The sequence below is a fragment of the Oncorhynchus kisutch genome, linkage group LG7 (assembly GCF_002021735.2).
Source record: "Oncorhynchus kisutch isolate 150728-3 linkage group LG7, Okis_V2, whole genome shotgun sequence".
NCBI classification, from domain to species: Eukaryota; Metazoa; Chordata; class Actinopteri; order Salmoniformes; family Salmonidae; genus Oncorhynchus; species Oncorhynchus kisutch.
This window is the reverse complement of record NC_034180.2, coordinates 47,939,968-47,964,986: the sequence shown is the minus strand read 5'-3', so window position 1 is coordinate 47,964,986 and position 25,019 is coordinate 47,939,968. Positions and strand designations below refer to the sequence as shown.

At 40.9% G+C, this 25,019-nt stretch overlaps 1 protein-coding gene and 1 long non-coding RNA gene across 2 annotated transcripts; one reads left to right on the top strand and one right to left on the bottom strand.

Moving 5' to 3' along the window:
* Positions 1-288: 288 nt before the first annotated feature.
* Positions 289-19,289, top strand: soul3 (heme-binding protein soul3). The gene is made up of 5 exons (XM_020488345.2): positions 289-953; positions 10,290-10,384; positions 14,344-14,485; positions 14,842-15,025; positions 15,604-19,289. The coding sequence occupies exons 1-5, from the start codon at positions 704-706 to the stop codon at positions 15,773-15,775; spliced, it is 843 nt and encodes a 280-aa protein (XP_020343934.1). The 5' UTR covers positions 289-703; the 3' UTR covers positions 15,776-19,289.
* Positions 19,290-22,173: 2,884 nt separating this feature from the next.
* Positions 22,174-23,348, bottom strand: LOC109894687 (uncharacterized). The gene is made up of 3 exons (XR_002255901.2): positions 22,911-23,348; positions 22,604-22,756; positions 22,174-22,359 (listed from the first exon to the last, which is right to left on the bottom strand). It is a non-coding gene; the product is annotated as an uncharacterized LOC109894687 (long non-coding RNA).
* Positions 23,349-25,019: the final 1,671 nt, after the last annotated feature.

The following is a 25,019-nucleotide window of genomic DNA, read 5'->3' as shown; positions in this document are numbered from 1 at the left end:
CAGTGAAATATATATAAAAGAGAAATGCCATGCCGGCCACAGTGGAACTTAGTAGCCCAAAAACCTGCAACCCGTGACCAAAACATACATTTTCACCCGCGACATAGTTTTCAAAATAGGCTAATTGTAAGAAAACACGAACATGGCAACCCTGTCCCAGGAAGAGAAATTGTACGCCATTGTTTTGTTTTGGTAAACGCTAGTAGTGATGTTACGCCCCCCAATAAGGCTCAACCAATCATCCGACGGATAATAGAGACTTTCCCTCCGCTATCCTACGAAAGGAAAGTTCGCATCCCGTATTGCGGTGGGAGGAGTGGCCCGGTGTCGGTCATGTCTTATAAACATCAAGTTCATTACAGTCCACGGAACACGTCGCGCATGGACTTGCTAGGTATTTGGTTTGCCGTCTTCGACGAGTTAACAGTTATATACAGGTTTGAAATGGTTTCTGTAAATATAATATAGGTTGCACAGTTGTATAAGGAAAAGAACATGGCTTAATGCGTCGGAATAAACGTCAAGATCAGAGCAAAAATGGCCCTAAAGTTTTCCTAATTCGAATTTTTACCTGAGTCAGAATTTACCGCAACGCTCTCTGAACTACCACCAACAGCGGTCTTTATTTAGACAACAGTAGTCCTACTGTACACATTTGCTTTGGAGTACTTTTATATCTAGATAGCTGTTCCAAGAGTGGAGAATGGAGACAGGTAATTGTCGTATGAATGGCGGTGGGGGACTTGACGGCATCGGTGGAGGCGGCGACGATTCCTCAAATGGTATGATCACGCTAGAGGACCTGGAATCTTTTTCGGAAGACCAGCTGTCAGATTCGGGCACTGGGAGTCTGGAAGAGGCGGGTGAGATGATCGAGGACGAAGAGCAACAAGACGGATTGCTGCGCTACTGGCAGGACGCCGCACGGGGACACCAAGTGGAAGTGCCTCGAGGTAAAGCATTTGGTATTAAGCGCACACACACTCACTGTACATTTCGAATTGAGAAAGTAATACGGGTTTTGAATGGGCCATTCGCGTGTGACTTTGTATAGACAGTATAAACAAAACGGTTCACACTGGTTGTGACAACAAAGTGCAATCTTGGCTACTTTGTTTTTTATTTCTCGTTTAATCGATTGTTCTATTTTTTTGCGATTGAGATCAGATCAGCCAACCAGGTCAAACTAGAACTATTCAGGTAGTCGGGGTCTTCAGGGTGCCAGACATTGTCATTCGCTCACACAAACAAAGTATACTTGTTTCACAAGTAGGCATCCAGTGACAATATTAAATCATTGTCGATCCCACTGTCGGTCAATGTTGACGGCTGTCAAAACAAACGGTTACAGTGCATTGTAGGTAATTGCTGTACACCAGCCAAGAAACTGGATACGTCGTATCACACCGAGCGCAAATATTAGACACTTTCACACCAAGAGTGCAAACATGCATGTATACAGTGACTCATACGGTACTATCTTGGTTAGTCACAATGTGTACTCCAATTGATTTAACAGAATGTACTTAATTTAATGGAAATCCTAGGCTGTGAATAATAGTCTTAGTGACTGACGTGAGAATTAGGGGCTTCATGTATTTGTAGCCTCCTAATATACATGTGCTTTCTTCTTGAACTGACTTGTCCGTGATGTCACTTTTTGTGGGTGACCCGACCAAATTCACATAGAAATGTGAGTAAGATCTGTCATTTTCATTGAAAGCCAGTCAAAGAAGCAGTAGATCTGTTCTGTGTGCACTAATTCTATTTGATGCTTCCTGTTAAGTTTAGTTTTTGTGTCTTTTTACTTTCGGTTTGGTACACCAGCTGAAAATACCAAGATTTTTGGTTATTGAAAATATTTCAGTGGCTTAGATGGTACAATGATTGCTTGTTTTGTCACTTATGAAATTCGGGGAACTATTACAATTTTAGTAACTGGGAAATGGCAGAGCTTTTTCTTCATATTGCACCTTTTAAAGCTCCATTTACACCTCTGTTTATTTTTCTCCCTGTGGCTAGTAACGGTAGCATGGGTACCAGCCTGTTTAGCTAACATTCCACTCTGTCAAAAAAAATGAGTACAAAGACTGGATGATAACACCTGGGAAATCGTGACTTGTCAAAATGATCAATGAGGAAAAATCTGCACATCGGAATCAGATGTCATTCGCATCCCAATCTGTTGACCGATGCCAGTTATGTTACGTAGGGGCACCCGGGGTGGCACAGCGATCTAAGGCACTGCATCTCAGTGCTAGAGGCGTCACTACAGACCCTGGTTCGATCCTGGGCTGTATCACAACCATTGCATAGGGCGGCGAACAATTGCCCCAGCGTCTTCCGGGTTAGGGCAGGGTTTTGCCGGGGTAGGGAGTCATTGTAAAATGAGAATTTCTTCTTAACTGTCTAGTTAAATAAATAAAAATTAAGTTGTCCACAAGAGATTCGAGGAAAACCAATTAAACTACAATGCAAGGGTAGTTTTGGACCCATTTCCCACTACATGAGGAGCCTTGGTTACTATAAATGAACAGTGGTTATTTTAGAATGTAAATCTTGGTGGGGCAAAAAATATAAAAAGTGGGATGAATGCCAGCAAAGTCACTACACAATACATGAATTGCTCTATAACGGTGCCCACAAACGGTTAGGGCCTACATAAAGCTGTCCCAACAGCAGTCCCAACATCTTACCACTGCTACACCTGGCTATCAGCGGAGATTTGTCTGGCAGCGAAACAGTTCAATCAGCCTCATTTACTTCCTTTATAAAAAACATAGCTGATATGGCTGACTTGCTTAAACAAATGTGGTTTCTACTGACAATTGAGATGTACAAACTATGGCATAAGGGGCCGACAAGTGGATAAAAGGCAATCCGTAATTTTGATTAAGACATTAATGGGCGAGCCAGGACAGATGCAGTCAATATAACTTTGTTCAGCACTTTTGAAATGAACAGCGACAGAATTCAGAACATGGGCCGTTCTTAGTGGGTAAAAAAAAAAAACTGTACATCAAGTCAGAACTGTAGGATAAATAAAAGGGGGCATATAAGCAGACAATGAAAGCTCTTACAATATTCAATGATTACATTTTTCAAAATGAGGTTAAAGGCTACATGTGCACCACGGAGTCAGAACAGTAACATGAGGTGAAAACAGACAAAAGTATTAGGGTGAGGCACATGGGCTACTAACAGCTTATTACACAACATACACTTATGTATACTGTAGCTAAGAAAGTAATACTATCTCACTGGCATATTACATCATTTATGCAGCAGCATATAACACATTTTTGGACTCACCTTGTTGTGATGTGCTCACTTGAACAGGAAGGTGGTGTCGCGGTCCTTTGTGGGCAAAATTTTGTAATTAAAGAAAGAAAGAGGCTGGATTTATAATTCTGATTTGGATTTTTTTCTCAGTCTGAGCTCGTTTATTCCCAACTTCCCAGTTGCAATGCTTGCAGTTAGCCACTGTCACTGATTCCTTCCCAACTAGTTGTTTAATGTTTATGTCCAATGGTCGATGAGCACCGATGTTTTATCTATAATTTCTCTTCATTATTTCTCTTCATATGACAAGGATTAAAAAGGATTTGCCAGTAGATTGTCGAATGGATTCATGATGATGACTGCTAGCTAAGATTTTGCAAGTAAAATGTTGATGTGATCTGTCCAATCAAAGCTACTGTACATATGTGATTTGATGTCATTTTATCTGTGGCCATTGAACTTGAGCCTTCTTGGAAGGGCACTACTAATGTAACTCTGTGGCAGGAGCCAAAGGACTTGAATTTTCGATGTTATACCCTTACTACTTGGCCGTGACGTAGTGTCACCATGAGTGACAGAACACTAAGCCAATCACGGAACAACGTTCCTATTTTCTGCTGGCTTGCCCCACAAACCACGGAGCTAGGCTGAAACATGTGCATTTTGGAGCTGCCTTACAAGAAAACAAAAGAGACCATGTTTGTATGTGGCTTTATTAACTCCATTATTTATTCTACTTTGTTTGCAAACTGATATGTGACTTGCATTAATGCCAAAATAACATGCAAAACAGGCAATCCCCATCTGCCCTAAATAACTTGTCGCCACTGTAAATGAACGACTGGATTATGGTACTTACAACTAGGGCCGGAATGATACTCGTTAGTATTGTGGCAAAATAACCAAACGTGCAGATTTCACTTCTTTAGGAAAACAGCCATAATGTTGGAAACAAAACAATTGTTGTCATCCAGAGTCACATGTATTTATTTTCCAAGCCGTAGTTTTTTTTAAAGGACAATAGGGTTTGGTCTGCTTTGTGTTTTAATTAGTTTTTTGCGATACTGCTATTGCCACAGCCCTACTTTTAACACTAACTGAAAGCATAAACAATTTAAATATTGAACTTACTCCCTCGTTAAAGAAAAAAAATATTGAAAGCAATGTTTCAGGCTCTGTAAATAACTTAACTGTTTCCTACCCTACCTCTGGGGGAAAATTATAACCTATACATTCCAGAATATGGAATCGTCTGAAAAATGACATTCAAAATCCCCAGGTTAAAATAAGACACTTACGTTTACAATTTTACCATGGAGAATGTGAATATTTTGGCCTGAATTTAAAGCCCCTGCCCGAGGTTAACAAGATGCAACACTGAGTGACCCAATTAACCCTAAGGCTAGAATGCAGATTGCAGCGGACTGAATGTACATACACGTAGTTTGGCTGGCTGGTTGACCTGCGACCAGATTTGCACCCAGAATGCCTCTGCCCGGTGCAGAGTGGAAACGGAGGCCAGTTGTACCTGACCTAATTCTAGGGCCTCTGGAATGCAGACTGGGTGTGCATCAGGCAGCCAGCCGCAGCAGAGGACTGCAAAAGGTACACCCAGACTGTGTTTTCTATGTAGCTGTCCCCAGAGTAAAGTCTCAACCTCTGAGCCTTACTAGTACTAATGGTGTTCAAGAAAGTTAACAAAAATATAAATGCAACATGTAAAGTGTTGGTCCCATGTTTCATGAGCTGAAATAAAAGATTTCCAAATGCACAAAAACCTTATTTCTCTCAAATGTTGGCCAGAAATTTGTTTACATACCTGATAGTGAGCATTTTTCCTTTGCCAAAATAATCCATCCACCTGACTGGTGTGGCATATCAAAAAGCTGATTAAACAGCATGATTATTACACAGGTGCAGCTTGTGCTGGGGACAATAGAAGGACTCTAAAATGTGCAGTTTTGTCACACAACACAATGCCACAGATGTCTGAGGTTTTGAGGCAGCATGCAATTGGCATGCTGACTGCAGGAATGTCCACCAGAGCTGTTGCCAGAGAATTTAATGTTAATTGTTTTAGAGAATTTGGCAGTACGTCCAACCAGCCTCACAACCGCAGACCACTTGTAACTGCACCAGCCCAGTACCTTGACATCCAGTATCTTCACCTGTGGGATCATCTGAGACCAGCCACCCAGACAGCTGATGAAAACTGCAGGTTTGCAAAACATAAGAATTTCTGCGCAAACTGTCAGAAACCATCACCGGGAAGATCGTCCTGTAACCGACTTCAGTGGGAAAATGCTCACCTTCGATGGCCGCTGGAGAAGTGTGCTCTTCATGGTTTCAACTGTACCTGGCAGACAGCGTATATGGCATTGTGTGGGTGAAGGGTTTGCTGTTCACAACTTTGACATCAGTGTCCCATTGTGGTGGTGGGGTTTTGGTATGGGTAGGCATAAGCTACGGACAACTAACAATTTGCATTTTATCTATGGCAATTTGAATGCACAGAGATACCGTGATGAGATCCTGAGGCCCATTGGTACGACAATCATCTGCTTCATCACCTCATGTTTCAACATGATAATGCACAGACCTATGTCACAAGGATCTGTACACAATTCCTGGAAGCTGAAAATGTCCCAACGGGTATTGCAATACTGGTTTAGTCCCGGCCCTAGTTCTAAGCACCATAATTAATTTATTTATTTATAGTAACCCATGTAATGGGAAATTAATGTCACCTATTGAGCATGTTTAGAATGCTCTGGAATGAGTTCCCACCAATATTCAGCAACTTCACACAGCCATTGAAGAGGAGTGGGACAACAATTCACAGGCCACAATGAACAGTCAGATCAACTCTATGCGACGGAGATGTGTAAGAGGCAAATGGTCACAACAGATACTGACAGGTTTCTCATCCAAACCCCCTACCTGTTATTTTTGTAAGTATGTGACCAACGGATGCATGTCTGTATTCCCAGTGATGTGAAATTCATAGATTAGGGCCTAATTTATTTAAATTGACTGATTTCCTTATGAACTGTAACTCAGTGAAATATTTGAAATTGTTGCGTTTATATTTTTGTTCAGTGTAGCTACTAGGTTTTCACTGGAGTCCAGTATGTTCAGCAGGACACACTAGTAAAACATATGGTTGTTATTGGACAAATCCACAGCACCTCCCTAGTTGAGTTGAAGTAGGCTAGTGTCAGAGTAGGCTGCTGAACATTGAGTGACGAGGACTGATGAATGATGTTCTAGGGTATGCTGCTTAATGAGTTCTGGTTAGACTGGGTCTGGGGCTCCCGCTTGTTCCCTCGCTCTTCTCAGACTAAGTAATTGCATGGAGCCATCGTTGGGGCATTCTGACTCAACGGATTAGCTATAGCTTAGTCTGCTCTGTTTGAGGGAAAGCTTGGGCTAATAAATCCGGTCCTAAAATACTGTGTGGGTTAACCTCTTTGCTCACCCTCCCTGCCTCTCGTGGGCTGTGAAGCACGTTCAAGGTTTAGTTAATTTAGTACCATCGCCTTGTGGCCATTGTCACTACCACCCAAGTACAACACGGAGTGTGGCCATTGTCACTACCACCCAAGTACAACACGGAGTGTGGCCATTGTCACTACCACCCAAGTACAACACGGAGTGTGGCCATTGTCACTACCACCCAAGTACAACACGGAGTGTGGCCATTGTCACTACCACCCAAGTACAACACGGAGTGTGGCCATTGTCACTACCACCCAAGTACAACACGGAGTGTGGCCATTGTCACTACCACCCAAGTACAACACGGAGTGTGGCCATTGTCACTACCACCCAAGTACAACACGGAGTGTGGCCATTGTCACTACCACCCAAGTACAACACGGAGTGTGGCCATTGTCACTACCACCCAAGTACAACACGGAGTGTGGCCATTGTCACTACCACCCAAGTACAACACGGAGTGTGGCCATTGTCACTACCACCCAAGTACAACACTGACTGTGGCCATTGTCACTACCACCCAAGTACAACACGGAGTGTGGCCATTGTCACTACTACCTTAGCGAAACACTGACTGCATTTTGATTTGCTCAACTTTATACCAACAAAGTGAAATATTATGCTTATTGACCTTTCTGATTAAAGGTTAGGCTATATACTATTTTAGGCTATATCCTAGCACTAGTATGTGATCAATCCCTCTTCATACATTTCCATGGTAACAGAGTGACAATGACTCAGATTTTTCATTTTAAAATACACTACCGGCCAAAGGGTTTTTCTTTATTTTTACTATTTTCTACATTATAGAATAATAGTGAAGACATCAGCACTATGAAATAACACATGGAATCATGTAGTAACCAAAAAAAGTGTTAAACAAATTAAAATGAGGTTCTTCAAATAGCCACCATTTGCCTTGTTGAAAGCTTTGCACACTCTTGGCATTCTCTCAACCAGCTGTGTTTGTTACATGAACTCTGAAGCATGTATTTGGGCTGAAATTTCTGAGGCTGGTAACTTAAATTAATGTATTCTCTGCAGCAGTGGTAACTCTGGGTCTTCCTGTGGCGGTCCTCATGAGAGCCAGTTTCATCATAGCGCTTGATGGTTTTTGCGACCGCACTTGAATGTTTTAAAGTGCTTGAAATGTTCCATATTGACTGACCTTCATGTCTTAAGGTAATGATGGATTGTCGGTTGTCTTTGCTTATTTGAGCTGTTCATGCCATTATATGGACTTGGTCTTTTACCAAAAAGGGCTATATTCTGTATACCACCCCTAACTTGTCACAACAACTGATTGGCTCAAATGCATTAATTTGTGAAATGTCTTTCCTTCTTAACTTAAGGCACACCTGTTAATTGAAATGCATTCCAGGGGACTACCTCATGAAGCTGGTTGAGAGAATACTGAGAGTGTGCAAAGCTGTCAAAGGCAAAGAGTGGCTATTGGAACAATATAACATATTTTAACACTTTTTGGTTACTACATGTTTCCATAAGTGTTATTTCATAGTTAAGTCTTCACTATTATTCTACAATGTAGAAAATAGAAGTAAAAATAAATATGTTTTTGAATGAGGTGTCCAAACTTTTGATCAAAAACCAATGATTGCAAAGTCAAACAAACCATACAAATCTATGCACAAGGACTACTTGTAACAATTTCCACTGAAAAGTTTACAACAAACAACATTTACTTGAACCGTAATGGCAAAAAACTGTGTGTCCGAGTCTGTCACTCTGTTATTGTGGAATTGTCCTAATCTGATAGTGTGAATAATCCCTCTAAATCCCTATTGTGCTGCTTTCAATTAGGCTGGTTACAATTCTTACAGTAAATAAGAAGCATTTTAAAATAGCCCTGATAGTAGAATATTCAGGTGTCAATGGCACCGTCAGCTCCGAGAGCTGCACAAGGGTGCATGTAGCATACCTCAACTTCAGGCTCCATAAACAGACCAACGTCAGCCATATTAAAAATGAGCCATCTAGATGTGGATTTCTCTAGAGCCATTGTTACAGTTGTTATGTTGACATTCCGATCTGATCCCAAGAACTTAGTACGACTCAGCAATTGGACAAACAATACATCAACAAATACACAAAACAGCACTTGAATCATTTGTCTAGACATTTAGCAATGGTGCTAATCCCCAGATATATCTGGTCTGCTAGTCTTCTGTTTTGCAAGAATGTTCTGACTACCCTAAGACGTGTAAATAATAATCTCAGATTTTTAGTTTTGAGTTAGTTTCTTATCCCCTCATGGGCTGGAGGTTTGACACCCTGTAGGTCATATGTTCAGCACCCCTGCCCTAGATCCAGGCTAGTGAGACTGAGTCAGATACTGATGGTAGTATAGTGCAGGAGTACTCCAGTACTATTTAAGAAGGTCCTGTCGCACAAATTTCCTAGGTGGCAAAGGTCCAAATGGGTAATGTAATTTATCGGCCTAGTAACAAACCCCCACCTTGCAACCCATGTTACTGTTTTAGGTTAATTTCCTGCAATTCTATGCATTCTTCTGTGTGTTTATATGATACCAGAGGTTGAAACTTAGTACCATTTATTTTTTTAATCTTAAAGTTAAATCTATGGTTTCCCATCCTTGGATTCCAGGGTATTTTTAATAACTATTATTCATACATTCATAATGGCTCTGTTTGGTATCAGCATGGGTAATGCCTACTGCAGCCAGAAATGGACATGATGTGACCGACTAAATAGCAGGGCCAGAGGAGAACCGATATTTGTCCAGTTGGCATTCAATGCCAAGGAAGTATAGCCTACATTCATTAGTAGTCCTGCTGAATGGGAGAGGTGGGCAGCTAGAGAACACAGCCCCTTGACGACAGATAACAACAGGGAGGAAAGTCAATGGAATTTGTCATTATTAAAATTGAAGAGGTAAAGTTGTTGCTTGCTGTGCTTACAGAGAAATAGTGCAGTAGAGTAATTTCACGGCATACTGTTGGCTGTGTGTGTCTACCTTGGGCAGCTTGGCATCCCTCCCCTCTACCAGAGTGACATTTATGAGCACTGACAAACTGGCACTGTGCCCTGGCTGACAAAGCCTTTCTCACGCCATCGCCAGGAGAAGCTGGCTAGTCATGAGTTATTGGAGGAGCCGTAACACTATGTATAGTCTTTAGACTGAACACTATCGTCTATAGACTGCAAGAGGAAACCAAGACTTCTTGTACTTCAGTCATGCCACAGGGGTCTACATTTGCCTTGACTAGTTTGACCTCTATTAGGCAGGTTGGAAGATAATACCAGTTTTTCCTGAATCCATAGAGCCCAAGTCAGGAAATGTAAGAACATATTGTTTAGTTAGTAGGACTATAGCATTGTCAACAAGCATACAACCCCTGACATGTTGTTGTACTTGAAGGTAGGGTCGCAGAATTCCCAAAACATGTGAATTCCCCAAACTACCTGAACCTCTTGATTTAACTCAATAGAAATTAACCCAATATTTTTGTTTTTCCTCACCAAAACAGACATGGCTGAGCCCATCCAGCAGATTACCAGCAACAACAATGGCCAACACGACCGGGAGCACGTGCCCTTCACCCTCATCGCGCGTAAGGAAAAGGCAAGTCTATGATTGACTCATTCACCAATGTCTACTCTGCCGGCCAAGCAACAAGACTTTGGGCGGAATAACGTATATCGGGGTATTTTGGAATACCAACGTAATGATTTTCAATATCTAGGATGTGCCAAGTAAATGCTCTGCATTTGGTTTACTAACTTGCTAGCTTGCAATATAAAGCTTCTTGGTTACAGCAGAGACGGATCAATCCTCTCCTGTATCAAGATTCCTACGGTCTAATATTTGTTTTTTGCGTGCAGCAAACTGAGTAACCTTTTGAGAAAGTTGTCAAACTTTATGAGCTGGGTTAGACAACCTTGCAATTTGTTCGCTTGTGCTTGTTAGCATTTAGCTAGCATCTGCTATGGGAATTTCTTAGTACTTTGTTAGCATAATTGTTCATTTTTAGATTGGAACAAAATGGCAGCCCTTGTGTTATACCGTATAAAAAAAAATCTGGATTCCACCCAACCCTTACTAAGACTCATTGTAAAATGTTGTGGTCCTATTCGCTTAATTCACACACCACTTCCGGCTGCACTAAAATGAGGCTAGTGGGGGAAACCGAGACCAGAAACCTAGGCAACGCAGTCAAACCTGTCATACTGCTGCGTCCCTGGATGTAACTCCTACAAAGGAGGGAGTCATATCGAATTAACTTTCCACTGTTTCCACAAAGACCCTGCGCTATAACGCCAATGGGTGGTGAAAAAAACCATTTTGAAGGTAAGATTGTTAACGTTGCTGCTTAGCTAGCTAGAGAAACAACAAATGTCGGTACACGTAAGTCTTATATCGGCTGAAAGCCTAAATTCTTGTTAATATAACTGCACTGTCCAATTTACAGTAGCTATTACTGAGAAAAAATGCCATGCTATTGTTTGAGAGCTCTTAACAAAACACATTAATGCGATAGGTTTGATAAATTCACCTCTGAAGGTGAAATTTGTACTTACATTCTGAAATCTTGCTCTGGTTTATCATATAAAGGGTCCCAGAAATAACCTGAAGGTCCATATAGCATGCATGTTCGATTTTGTATTTCCACTCGTTCAATTTGCAAAGAAAATAATAAATCTCACCCTAAACGTTGTTTCAACGAGTCTAATCACATTTATCTATTCCTCAGAGATCCTAGAAGGCAACAAGACTTCACTATTTAATTAGGGGTGTAGCATGTCCTATAGGACACCATATTTGGTCAGAGAGCGACGCCTTCATGGCACGCCGATGACGCGGCCATTACTTGAACGACTGTATCCTCGTCAAACAAAGCTAGCTAGATAGCCAATGAGCTGGGCTTTACGGGAGTGTCCGGAAACCATGTATATGTCGTAAAATGTAGCTACTAACCTTGTAGGACAGCATTCCTTTTCATGTTGGACAAAAATTCAAAGGATATTCAGAGTTATGAAAACTGGTTTGGTTTGCAAATGTTGAACTTATTATATGGTTACTAATACTTGAAAGCTAAATCAAAGTCCAAGTATACACATTTGACAATATTTTTGCAGAAAAATTGAATATGAATGCGACTGTCTCCTTCACGATTTGCCCAAATGTACCTGGGGACTTCACCCAAAGTCTTGTTGTTCACTCATAAGTCAAGTTAGTCATCTGAAATTTTGCACATACCCTGCTATTGGAATTACAACCAGACTGTTGGCTAGAATTATGACCTTTCTCTTGCATTACAACGATGGTGGTAGAAAAACACTTTTCTTTTCTTTGTATTTTCTTCTACCAGATCTATTGTTATATTCTCCTACATCCAATTCACATTTCCACAAACTTCAAAGTGTTTCCTTTCAAATGGTATCAAGAATATGCATATCCTTGCTTCAGGGCCTGAGCTACAGGCAGTTAGATTTGGGTATGTCATTTAGGTTGAAAATTGGGGAAAAAATGAGGCTATCCCTAAGGAGTATTGGAATGGTAGGCTCCTTGAGAGTACATCTTGGGCTAGGGATAATCTAGAAAATTTACATTTTATAAATGTTTACATAAAAGAATGTACTTTTGTTTAGTTGTATAACCTATTCATTAACCCATACAAAAAAAATGATAAATGTTTGTACTCTAATAAACTATGATAAATTCATCCTGCGTAGCTGTCCTTTTTACTTACATAGAGCTAGTATGAAATGCAGGAAAAAGAAGAATCGCCCAACTCGCGTTTCATCTTTCCCCACTTGTCTGCATTTAAAGTTTCTCTCCAGCTGATAGTTGTTGCACATCAGTCACACAATTTGGTTCCTGTGATACCCATTTGATAGTGGTAATTGTGATTTTATGTTTCAAGGAGAAAGCATTTGAAGTGAGGTATGGACAACCCTTGTAGCTGTTCTGATCTGGCCATTTAAAAAAATAAAGAAATAGGACATGAGAAGGAGTATGATAATGATGCTTTCCCCCACCGCCTATACATAAGGGTTGATGGTAATGAAGGGGATGACTAAAATGGCAACTTAATTTTGTCATCTGAGAACTGATTACGTTCCATATTTTCCCCAAGGACTGAATAAATAATAAAATCCTGGTCGCAGCGCCAATGCATTTCCACTGTCAATGACAGCGGTTTCTGTTGAGACCTGACACCAAGGCTGACTAGTTGTGTTTACAATATGATGAAAGCTGATATGACTGGGATTGCCATTTTATTTTGGATGGGGAAGAGGCAATCCCCTCAGCAAATTCAATAAGTCTCCTAGTCACTTGGTGAAAGTATATATATATATATTTTTTTTAAATGGTCTGATTGGCTTTCCTCAAGTTAGGGTTTGGCTGGAGTGTTAAACAAAGGAGAGATGTGTTATCTTTTAATGTCTGTGTCAATCAACAAATCCCATACGAAGAGCATGATCTCCATGCTGGCTCCTCACGGTACATCTGTTGGTAAACACAGTTACCAAATCTTGTCAGTGGCCACTTTTCTATCCAGTTTTCATGAGAGTAAAGTCATACTGTAAAAAAAAAAAAAAAAATCACGACAGCTGTGATGGAAACAGGAAGTTTCAGTACAATTGCGCATATGCCGACATATTTGTTCATTCGACATGGTGGGATATTTTTGTCTGTAAAATGTATTATGCGAGAAATGGCGTCGGAAACGCAAATACTGAACGTAACATGTTGAAAGTAAACTTGTGAGTCACGCGATGATATGGTGTGTGGTCCTCCCACTACGACTCGGGGAAGCATGCAGTTTATTAGGCTACAGATTAAATCAATTATGATGAACTTCACAGGGTGGTGAAGCTTGATGCTCCTATCCAATAAATAGTGAGGATCTTATTCTGGTGACATGATGATCGATGCTTGTCTGCTGTTTTGACAAATGTAAGATCAAACACATTTTATTTATAAAACACTTTACGTCAGCCGATGTCACAAAGTGCTATACAGAAACCCAGCCTACAACCCCAAACGGCAAGCATTGCAGAAATATGGTGGCTAGGAAAAACTGCCTAGAAAGACTAGAAACTAGGGAGGAACCAGGCCGAGGGGTGGCCAGTCCTCTTCTCACTGTGCCGGGTTGAGAACAGTACATGGCCAAGATGTTCATAGGTGACCAGCAGGGTCAAATAATAATCACAGTGGTTGTAGAGAGACCCATCAGTAGAGTTGAAAATGTGATGGAAACCCATTTAACTTGTATTTGGTACATGGGAATTTAACAGTACATAAAAAATAAAAATAAATGTAATGTTTACTGTCATCACACACAGCCTTTTATCTGCAAAAAAATTATGTTTGATGGAAACATCCCTGGGGGGGAAATGCTCATTTTATGTAGATTTTACAATATTTGCATGAAATTCTGTCGCTAATTGAATGGAATCCTAGCTACTGACGACTGAATCTATTAACATGCTGAAACAAAGTGGTTGTTGTTACACTGCATTAGGCGTTATTAAATGCTTAGGTAGTGACCCAGTGCTCTGTTTGTGTGTACACAGTGTGGAGACATGCTCTATGAGAAGAGACACTATGAGAAGGCCCACTGGGCGTGTATCACGGTTCATGAGGACACCTACGAGCAGAGCATCTGTTACGGCTTCATGAAGCTCATGAGATACATCTGCCAGCAGAACTCCTCAGGTGAGCCCAAAGCAGCCTTCATAGGGGTCATTGGGCCTATATTCTTCTAACATTATCCTTGTTTATGTAACAGTATAACTTTAGACCGTCCCCTCGCCCATACCCGGGCGTGAACCAGGGACCCTCTGCACACATCAACAACAGTCACCCACGAAGCATCGTTACCCATCGCTCCACAAAAGCCGCGGCCCTTGCAGAGCAAGGGGAACCACTACTTCAAGGTTTCAGAGCAAGTGACGATTGAAACGCTATTTAGCGCGCACCACCGCTAACTAAGCTAGCCGTTTCACATCCGTTACATTTAGCCAAGTCTAGTTCAGACTCCTGACTCTTGGTTGTCCATGTCCTGTCCTTAGGTAGCTATCTGGGTATGACCATCCCTATCCTGACTGTGATCCGTACGGACGAGAACCACTCTGTCTTGTCCAGGGACGTCACTGTGGCCTACTACCTGCCCACAGAATACCAAGTCCAGCCACCCCTGCCTTCTGACACTGAAATAAGCATTGAGGAATGGCCTGCCACCATTGTATACACAAGGTAGGAGTTTGGAATTATTTTGCTCTGCTTGGTCAATTTTATGGCAATACAATATGAAAGTAGATGAATTATAAACTTTTAATTGTAATCATTACTGGAACCACTGTCAGTTTGAGGCATAAACAAGTTCAGTTTCTAGTAAAACGAGTGAATTTCACATTTTTTCGGCCTACAGTTAGTCAAGAAGTTAGCTTGCTGGTTTTTGGGTTTCCCAGAACCAAATGTAATGTACGTAACTAGCTAGCTACTCGATTGGATACAAACATTAAGTCAGTCACGAGGCTGAAGTTAATGACATTATTTCAGTCGGTTAGCCACCAATACTTTTATGCTAGCCACCATGTTGATGCATCCTTCTTCCAAAAATGACAGTGGCTACAGTTTTGTTTTAAGTTAGCATATTGTTTTGGACAATCTCAAAGCGAGTCTCTTCAAAAGCCTAGTGAATTTACATAGCAGAATGAGAGTAAGGAAGTTATAATGACTCCAGTGTTAGACCTGCACCTGTAAACGCACACCTCCCTTACTTGAAATCAAATCTCATTCGATTCCTATGTGCCCTGTGTTCTAACCTCCAGATCCTTCACTGGTGCCACAAACGAGGTGACCATCATTAATGAGATCAGCGCCATGGCGGAAATGCTGGACTCCCCTGCCATGCATGTGAATGACTCGTTCATCGTGGCCGGCTACACCAACCCTGCGGTGGCGAACCGACAGAATGAGATTTGGTTCCTGGAGCGGCCTTGAGGGTCAGCCTAACCTTGGCCCATCCTCCTAAACCTGACCCATCCAACACCCCCGTCCTCATCCCATCCTACTGATTCACCCCTTCCTGCTCTAGAGAGAAGAGACATAGGGGCTTTGCTGAAAAGGGCCTTTATTACTAGTCCTGTGCGAGGCTGCATCCTTTGGGTCCATGAACACCTTTACGATAGGGCATCTAGTCTAGATATTTTACTCTGCTGTTTTCCTCACATAGTTGGGGCTTGACATTCACTTCTTTTAGTCACTTGTCATTCGGACAAGTAGGACAGATTTTTCTTTTACTTGGTCCCCACCCCCCCAAAAAAAGCCTGCAACACTATTTTTTACATCATTGTATGATGCAAGGAACCACTTTACAAAATAAAATGGAGAATCAGACAAAAAAATGTAGGAAACCATCTATCTATTGGCTTCTTTGCCTGTCTCAAAATACAACACTGCCCCTTTTAAGGCTCTCCTGGAGGATAGTTGGCCACCCTTAGCCTATAAAATATTGCAACGTTACAACTACAACCAAATACTTTGTCTTCATAAAAATAACTCCCTTTGCCAATAAGGTAGACTACGTCAAAGCAAAGTAACTAACAAATATGGGATATCTTTTGACCGCGTGTGAGTTATTTGTCAATGAGGCTATTCTAATAATAATTTGAATGTTGTCAGAATGACATGGCCAATGTTTAATAGAGGGGTGATTCCCAGCTCACCAACTGTCAGATGTATTTCTCACAATGTTGAGCGCTTGATAGGTTTTACAACAGGGTTATGTAGCATTGCTTTACTAATGCACCCGTTCATCAATGTTGCACTGGAGTGCCAGTGACATGACATTTATGCACGCTGAATAGTTAGTTACAGAAAACTAGCCAGGCTAAACAAGATGTTTTGAATTGGCTATGTAGTTTTAGTCTGTCTGTCATTATTAAAGGTTACCTCGCTGCTATAATGTTTGTCTGTCCATGGGCCTGCTCACCCACGCAGATGATTCACACATTACTTTTCCAGGATTTTAATGACCGTACCCTGTTTGCTGACCAAAATTAGCTATAACTGGGTAAAAAATAAAAAATAAACTAGCAAGGAATATCAACAAATGTGCACACGCTCGTGCCTGTCAATGCAATACAATTCTACTCCGATGCGAACAGTGGAAAACATTGCATACGGGAGGCACTTGTTTGATAGTGATTTTTGTGATATTTTTTTTACTTGTCCATTCGGACAACAAATCTATATTCTGCTTGCCCAACTTTTTATTTTAATTTTACCTGTCCTGGACAAGCGTTAATGTTGAGCCCTGATAGTCTTGACGACCTCCGAAGGGTGAGGAGTCATGTGACGTTTACTTGATGTTTTGTGAGAAGTGGATGGATATTAGAGCCATGCCTCTAGAGAGTTGGGCCAACTGTTAGGTTGTAAAATAGCTTTCTAATTCTAGATATTCAGTGACATAGCGTTGTTTAAATATTCCCCATGTCATTTGAATGGGGACAGCTAACATGGCTGCCATAGAATGTTGAATATTGTTCTAAATTCTAGACAGTGACATGGTGTTTCGATATTCCCCATGTCATGTGAATGGGGACAGCTAACATGGCTGCCATAGAATGTTATAGTGTCATGTAAATGCATCAATGCAGAAACCTCAATGTCCCATCTCTCTAAATACATGGTTCTGGTGGATCCTAATTATTGCGCCAGTCACACTGTAAACCTTGAAGAACTGGAATCCTTACCAGGTTATTAACAATCCTGAACGATGACTGCTATTCCAGTCTGCTTTAGGGGGGATAAGTGCAGTCTACCACCGTTTAGACAATTTAATGCGATAGGAGGGTGGATTTATTCGTTATGAAGTGTAAGTAAATTGTGTCATTCTCTTTCTGTCAATGAAAAACACTGAACATGACACAGACAAACACCGGATAAATTAAACAGCCAACAGTCTGAATGTATAAGCATGGTGAGACAGAGAAAATACGTATTACTACAAACCAAAATCACTTACCTTTTGTTGTATGACAATCGAGCAGCTATCTGCAGCGTACTACACTTTTCTATGTTCTGAGAGTCAATGCATTCCTCATTCTTAAAGCCATGATGTTCACAAACGACCTAATTCTGTGTCTTTACCTAATGTTCCTATCCAGACATTGTTTTGTGTCCGTGTGTGTGTACTATTCGCAAGTTACCTGACACTGCTGACGAGAAACGAGTAACATTGAAAACAGAGTAAAAGCATGGAGCAGTGTGATGGAGCTGCCTATCATATACACGGTTATATTTGTTTATCTGAGTAAGAAAAGTGATTTATTAGTCCACAGCATTAGGGTTCTATACCCCATTTTAGCGAAAATCCATTAAAGCTCAAAATAACGAGGTATTTATCTTCCAAATATTTTAATGAAACCAATTACTAAGAGGATGAATTTAGCATAAGAAAAGTGATATCATAATCTATTTTGTTGACTCAACAATACATAGGAAAGTTCAAGCGCTATCAGTTGTTTTAAAGGAGAATAGGCCATTATTGCTCAACACCGGGCTGTATATTGAAGTAGCTGTGACAACACCAGTCACAGTATGTCAGGTAACTGTACTTTGCCAAATAATCACTGTGTAAAGTCTTGTTCAGGAGATCATCTTTCTCATTAATGACCAGTCATAACCATTATTTGACCATGTACCGCATTCAGCAGCATGTAAACAAACAGCATCTCAATCACTTAAAATCTCCAAGTCCAGTCTGAAAGTAGTTCACAGAAACCGTCGTCCCCATGACTTCATGATCAGTGTAGTGATATAACGCGCGCCTTTTAACCGAGTTGTTTCAGTGGTGGTTAGTCTTAACTGTTTGGCCTCTGCAGCTTTTTACACTTTAGGTTAGTTGTTTTCCTGTCCGTAATCAGAGCTGATGTAGGATGTAACGTTAAAGTTCTAAATGTGCTGTAGACACCACGTAGGATGTAACGTTAGTTCTAAATGTGCTGTAGACACCACGTAGGATGTAACGTTAGTTCTAAATGTGCTGTAGACACCACGTAGGATGTAACGTTAGTTCTAAATGTGCTGTAGACACCACGTAGGATGTAACGTTAGTTCTAAATGTGACGTAGACACCACGTAGGATGTAACGTTAGTTCTAAATGTGCTGTAGACACCACGTAGGATGTAACGTTAGTTCTAAATGTGACGTAGACACCACGTAGGATGTAACGTTAGTTCTAAATGTGCACGGAATTGGAGAATGCTGAATGATTTGAACTGGGTGTCCGCCATGACTCCAACACGTCTAACTAACAGACTGGTCCTTTGGGAACAATTTGGAGCAGAGGCAGTTTGGGGGATTTTTGCAAACATTTTTCTGTGTTTTTCGTAAAAGTGTGCTGTACAGAAAAACATTTGAAATGCAATGACGAAAGCTACTATGGATTTCTTGATTGTTTTTGTTCAAATGTTTTGTTTCCTTTAAGAAATAAAAATGATATTAAATCTGTGGGCCTTCGTGTGATTCTAGCAAGGATGGTGGGGATAGATATTTCCCTATTAAAATATACAGTCCTAATAGTAACCTTGACTACCACTTTATACAAAAAAAAGTTTCATTAGTCAAGTCCAAACATACGAAAACAGATCAACATCTGTGAAGTCTGGCTTTGAACCGATATGGTGCCAGTGAGCACAGAAATGGCACCAGACTAGAAATGAGGCTATTGAAACCTGAATGTTTAAAGGCATGAGGTTACTAGACCCCAGCTCAGTGCTGTGCCTGAGGGAGCAGGAATCAGAGGGAACATCCTGAAAAATGACCCGATTCACACCCACATCAAGTGTGTACATTTCTTTCACGAGATCAAAATGCATAGTCTACAAAAGAGGACAAGGGGCACACCCTTTTTTTTCTTGAACAAATATTCTTCCCCCATGACAAGGGAACAATTGGGGGCTCAGCTACAATCAGTTACACAAACCCTAACAAAAGGGAACCATGCACCATTTATCACCATATCGGGCTGTTACATGGATATTATGCAATGCCCAGGGAGAGGCAAACCTATGTAGGTTACACCAGTTGCCCTCAACATTGAGTAAGACAATGAAGGAGATGCTTGCTGAGGCAAACCTATGTTGTGGCCATGGCATCTTGTCTAGACCATCATCCAAGAGACTTCCTTACAGGGAAACTAAACCGGCCACGCTCAAATAGAACTTGCATCTATTTGAGAAGCTAGACTCAAAATCAAATGTATTTATATAGCCCTTCTTACATCAGCTGATATATCAAAGTGCTGTACAGAAACCCAGCCTAAAACCCCAAACAGCAAGCAATGCAGGTGTAGAAGCACACGCTGCAAGTCCCGACTATCCTATCTCGTTGGTTTTCACGAGCATACAAACCCAGGAGAGATTCATCAAAGATAACTAAAAACTAACTAGGTTTCCACTTTTATCGCTGGAGTAGAGAAACACACAATTCTGTATGACTCCGGGTCAACATTCTGCAAAGAACCAGGAAAAATATATAAGACCATAGCAGTGGAGGCTTGATGGGAGGAGCTACACGAGGACGGGCTCAATGTAATGGCTGGAATGGAATAAATGGAACGGTATCAAACACAAACATATGGAAACATGTTTGACTCTGTTCCATCTATTCCATTCCAGCCATTACAATGAGCCCGTTGTATAGTATCTGCCTCCACTGGAACATAGGCGTGTCGGGTTAAATAACAACCCAACGTTCATCTCCCAAGTCAAACTTAGCGAGCTAAATGTCCATTGAATGTTGTGTGTTTCGACCCTTCCCGAAATGAATATAATTGATTCATAGTTGGTTTTAGTATTTCAACCTGCGTGTCATGATCACATCTGGTGTAGATGGACAAAAATCAACATGCGCATGATGGCGCATACAACTGCGTGGCCGGTTTGGTCAGGGTGTTAAGAAATGCAGCACTTCAGACAAGAGTTGGTGCACTAACTAGGGCCTGTTATTCAGCAGCACCACAAGGGTCCAGTCTCCTCCTGGCTGAGAATTAATTTCTCCGATTCCCATAGCAACCAGTCACTTCAGCTCCAGTGGCTTGATGGCTGTTGACAGTGGTTGAGGAGTAGTTTATAGCCCTATAACATTTTCTCCATTTTAGTTTAAGGTTTTACTTGAAACCCCCCCCCCCTTTTGTTTTTTTACATAAAAAGAACCAAATTGGACATTCTAAGTCCACAATGCTTAAACCACATCGGGAGACCACTTTTGAGGTCTGGGTAAAATCAAACATTGTAATATTTGGTTGTAGATACCCTTTAATTAAACTGTGCACCAGTCAAACACTTGTTTGGTAGTGGTGTTTCTGTAGCAAACGTGATTGCAGAGCTTACTAAACAAATCGTCACTGAATTTATGCAAATAATCATATCATTGATGTATCGATTGTTATAAATAATCATGATCATCATTCTGCCAGGTAGGCTATGCTTGTAGTTAGCATTTAACTGAGAAAAGCCTTTCCATCTACCAGAAGACGATTAGCATTATCGCTAACTGCTACACAAAACTCCCAAACACGGGCAATACGAATCACTGATGCATTTTGTTAATGTCTTATGATAATCTTGGACAAATTAATACACAAATAAATTCAATAGATTTAGTTGATTTCAGTACAATTTTGAATATTGTTGAATTATGTTTTAATGTCTGGATTCCGTGAATCCATCCAAGTTCTCCACATGGCAGATTTTAATAGGACACTTGTAGTTGCTGGATTGGGCCTTTGCTCTCGAGCCAAAGCATTCTACTACTCCAGCCATTTGAGACAGAATAGTGAGATGGGTGCTACAGTACAGAGGCCTCCACTCCTGGGATTAGTCTCTAATGAGTGAACACTTCAGCGCACCGTGAACTCATTTGCACTGACAAGCAATTGTTTTAATTTATTTAACTAGGCAAGTCAGTTAAGAACAAATTCTTATTTACAATGACGGCCTACTAAAAGGCCTCTTGCAGGGTCGGGGGCTGGGATAAAAAAAAAAGGACAAAACACACCACAATACTACATAAAGAGAGACCTAAGACAACGACATAGCAAGGCAGCAACACCACATGACAACAACATAGTAGCAACACAACATGGCAGCAGGACAAAATGGTACAAACATTATAGGGCACAGACAACAGCACAAAGGGCAAGCAGCCACAACTGTCAGTAAGAGTGTCCAGTGCACCCTGGGATGTAGATTTTTGTTATATCTTTAGAATTAATTATAATGAATTAAGTCATGTCACACAGAGGGAAAATGTACTTCCAAGTAGCGAAGAAAAATAAAAAACAAATCCTGCAATGACAAATCTCAGCCACAAGATGGAGGCATACCAAAACAAATGTCATGTCCCAGGGTCAAAAGGGAGGCCACTCCTTTAATGCAGGGTTCCTTTAATACGAGCATACAAACCCAGGAGAGATTCATCAAAGAGAACTAAAAACTAACTAGGTTTCCCCTTTTATCCGTGGATTAATCATTGGAGTAGAGAAACACACAATTTTGTATGACTCCGGGTCAACATTCTGCAAAGAACCAGGAAAAATATATAAGACCATAGCAGTGGAGGCTGATGGGAGAAGCTATACGAGTATGGGCTCATTGTAAAGGCAGAATTGGAATTCATGGAAACAACATGTTTGACTTCGTTCCATTCCAGCCATTACAATGAGCTCGTCCTCCTATAGCTCCTCCCATCAGCCTCCACTGGTGCTAGGATAGATACCTGGCAATAGGCGTGATTCCCTAGCCTCGTCAATCTCCACACACCTGACTAGCAGCGTGGGGCAGGTGTCTCGAGACAGGTCATTCACCAACACCTGAGGAGTGAAGAAGAAGATGTGCCTGGACCTCCATAGTGCCCGCTTCTGCAGTGACTGAGCGCTCCGTGGTGGACAAGGAATGGAAATGTCAGAGAAGACCCTGTTCAAACATGTCTTATATCCTTACCTCGGCTCTGTTCAAACACTTAAGATACATGTGTTGCAATTCACCTGTCAACTCAGCCTGGTTTTATAGACTAGACATAACATAGTAAACGTAAATTCGGGACACTCAAATTAGTATGATAAGTTACCTTTGCTGATGAGCTGTCAAGGCTTGGGAAGTCATTGTAATATGTTGTTCTACTTGAGGTTGTCCCTGTGAGGCTATTAGTGTTCTCAATATTTGGTATATGTTGTTGTCCATAGCTAACTTATCAGCCTCGTAAACAGTAACTACCATTAAAACATAATGATCTTCATCAGCAGTAGCTTCCTCAATATGTCTCAGCTCACTGTCGGGACATAGGGGGTGGCAAAGTTATGTCATTCACCTTCCGACTCTAGCCTGTGAATGCTGCGCTGCGGTTTGAGGTTGTTTTTCGCCAGCCCAACAAACTTATATTATTCGTTATTGACTAACCTTTTGCGGCAAGTCATTTGGTTTGTACCAGTCATTTTCACGTGTGGTGTTGATTTCTAGCAAGAAGCCGTGTGGTGTCATAACGAAAATGGTAAACAATTAAATATATAAATAAGTACTTCCGGGGTCACAGGTAGGCCTAATAATGGCTTTAAATAGTTTATGAAAAAACATTTAGGTTTTCATGTCTTGCTAATACAGACGCATTTCCAACTTTTAATAGTTAAAAAAAAAGTTTTTTTTTACAAATTTCACTGGGGACTTTTGTTTTTCAGTTCGTGTGGGCTGGGACACTGGAAAAGAAAGGAAAAGTTGGTTCATTTCCCACAAATTTTGACGTTCACACATGTAAAAGCAGCTAGCTAAGCTAGATGTTTAACCAGCTAGCTAGATAAATCACAACGTTTCCAAAAGTGTTGTTCCTCTGCTTATCGTATGTGTTGTTTTGCTGTGCATATTGCTGTAAAGCAGCTTCAAAGCTACTGTTAGTTAGCATTGCCAGCAGGGACTGTGTGGGGAGGGGGTGGTGTCCACCCACTGCTCAAAGGGTTAAAACGCACTGTGATGATGAAATGTAACTTCCTTGTGTTATAAAATACATTTTACCAAGACAAATATGTTTATTCATGTTCTTAATCGTTCAGAGGCGTCTTTCTCTAACACAGCATATGGAATTGTTTTATGATGGTCATACAGTACCATGGATCATTTAGCTATTTTAGGACCCCTGTAGGTATCACATTTTAAAGTAATACATTTGGACTGTAGTACTATAGCTCATAGAAACAAATTGAAAAACACATTCATTAAATGGCAAAACAGACAGCCCCCCCCAAAAAAAATTATAAGGAGTAAGGTTTTGATGTCTCTGTCCTATATCTAGGAGATATAAGAAAGCTCAGGAAATAATTTAGTTTTTTGGACACATATTTAACAAAAATGTTTTGTTGTTACAAAACTACCTCTGTACTTTCATCATTTTTTTTAACCTGGTATGACACTTGTGATTGTTGTAGAGCTAAACGGAGAACACCATCATGTTCGTGAGAGTAGTGGGGTCATATTAGTTTGTAGCCCAAACGGTTCAGGCACCACAGACAGAAGTTGGCACATTGGCAGTATAAACTAAAGATGAGTCCCGTGGGGGTAGCAGAGCAAAACTGGCGTTTTCGTGAGAAGACCGATTCTCGAGATGTCTCCTCCTCTGACAAACAGCACTGTAGCTCTGCCACTTTCACGCAGATGCGGACGGTCGACATAAAAATAGCAGATATCATGCGGATATCTCCAGCTTAAATTGACGGCTTTTTGATGGGGATTCTTTTATTATGTTACTTAGTTTGACACATGGTGGATCAACATACTCTTTTAAGCACCGAGCTCTGTAGGTTTCTCCAAACCTTTGAGTATTTTACATTTTGTGGTCATTGTCTTCAAAGTTGTTTACACGTGTCGCAAAAAGGAAAATTAGAATCATGACATGAGCTGAATTAGGAACAAAAATATATATGAAACTTGCAACGATTTCAAAGATTTTACTGAGTTACAGTTCATATAAGGAAATCTATTTATATACACTCATTATGCCCTAATCTACGTATTTCACATGACTGGGAATACAAATATGCATCTGTTGGTCAGAATTTTTATTTTTTTTAAGAAGGGGAGTGGATCAGAAAACCAGTCCGTATCTGGTGTGACCACCATTTGCATCATGCAGCACGACACATCTCCTTCACATAGAGTTGATCAGGCTGTTATTTGTGGCCTGTGGAATGTT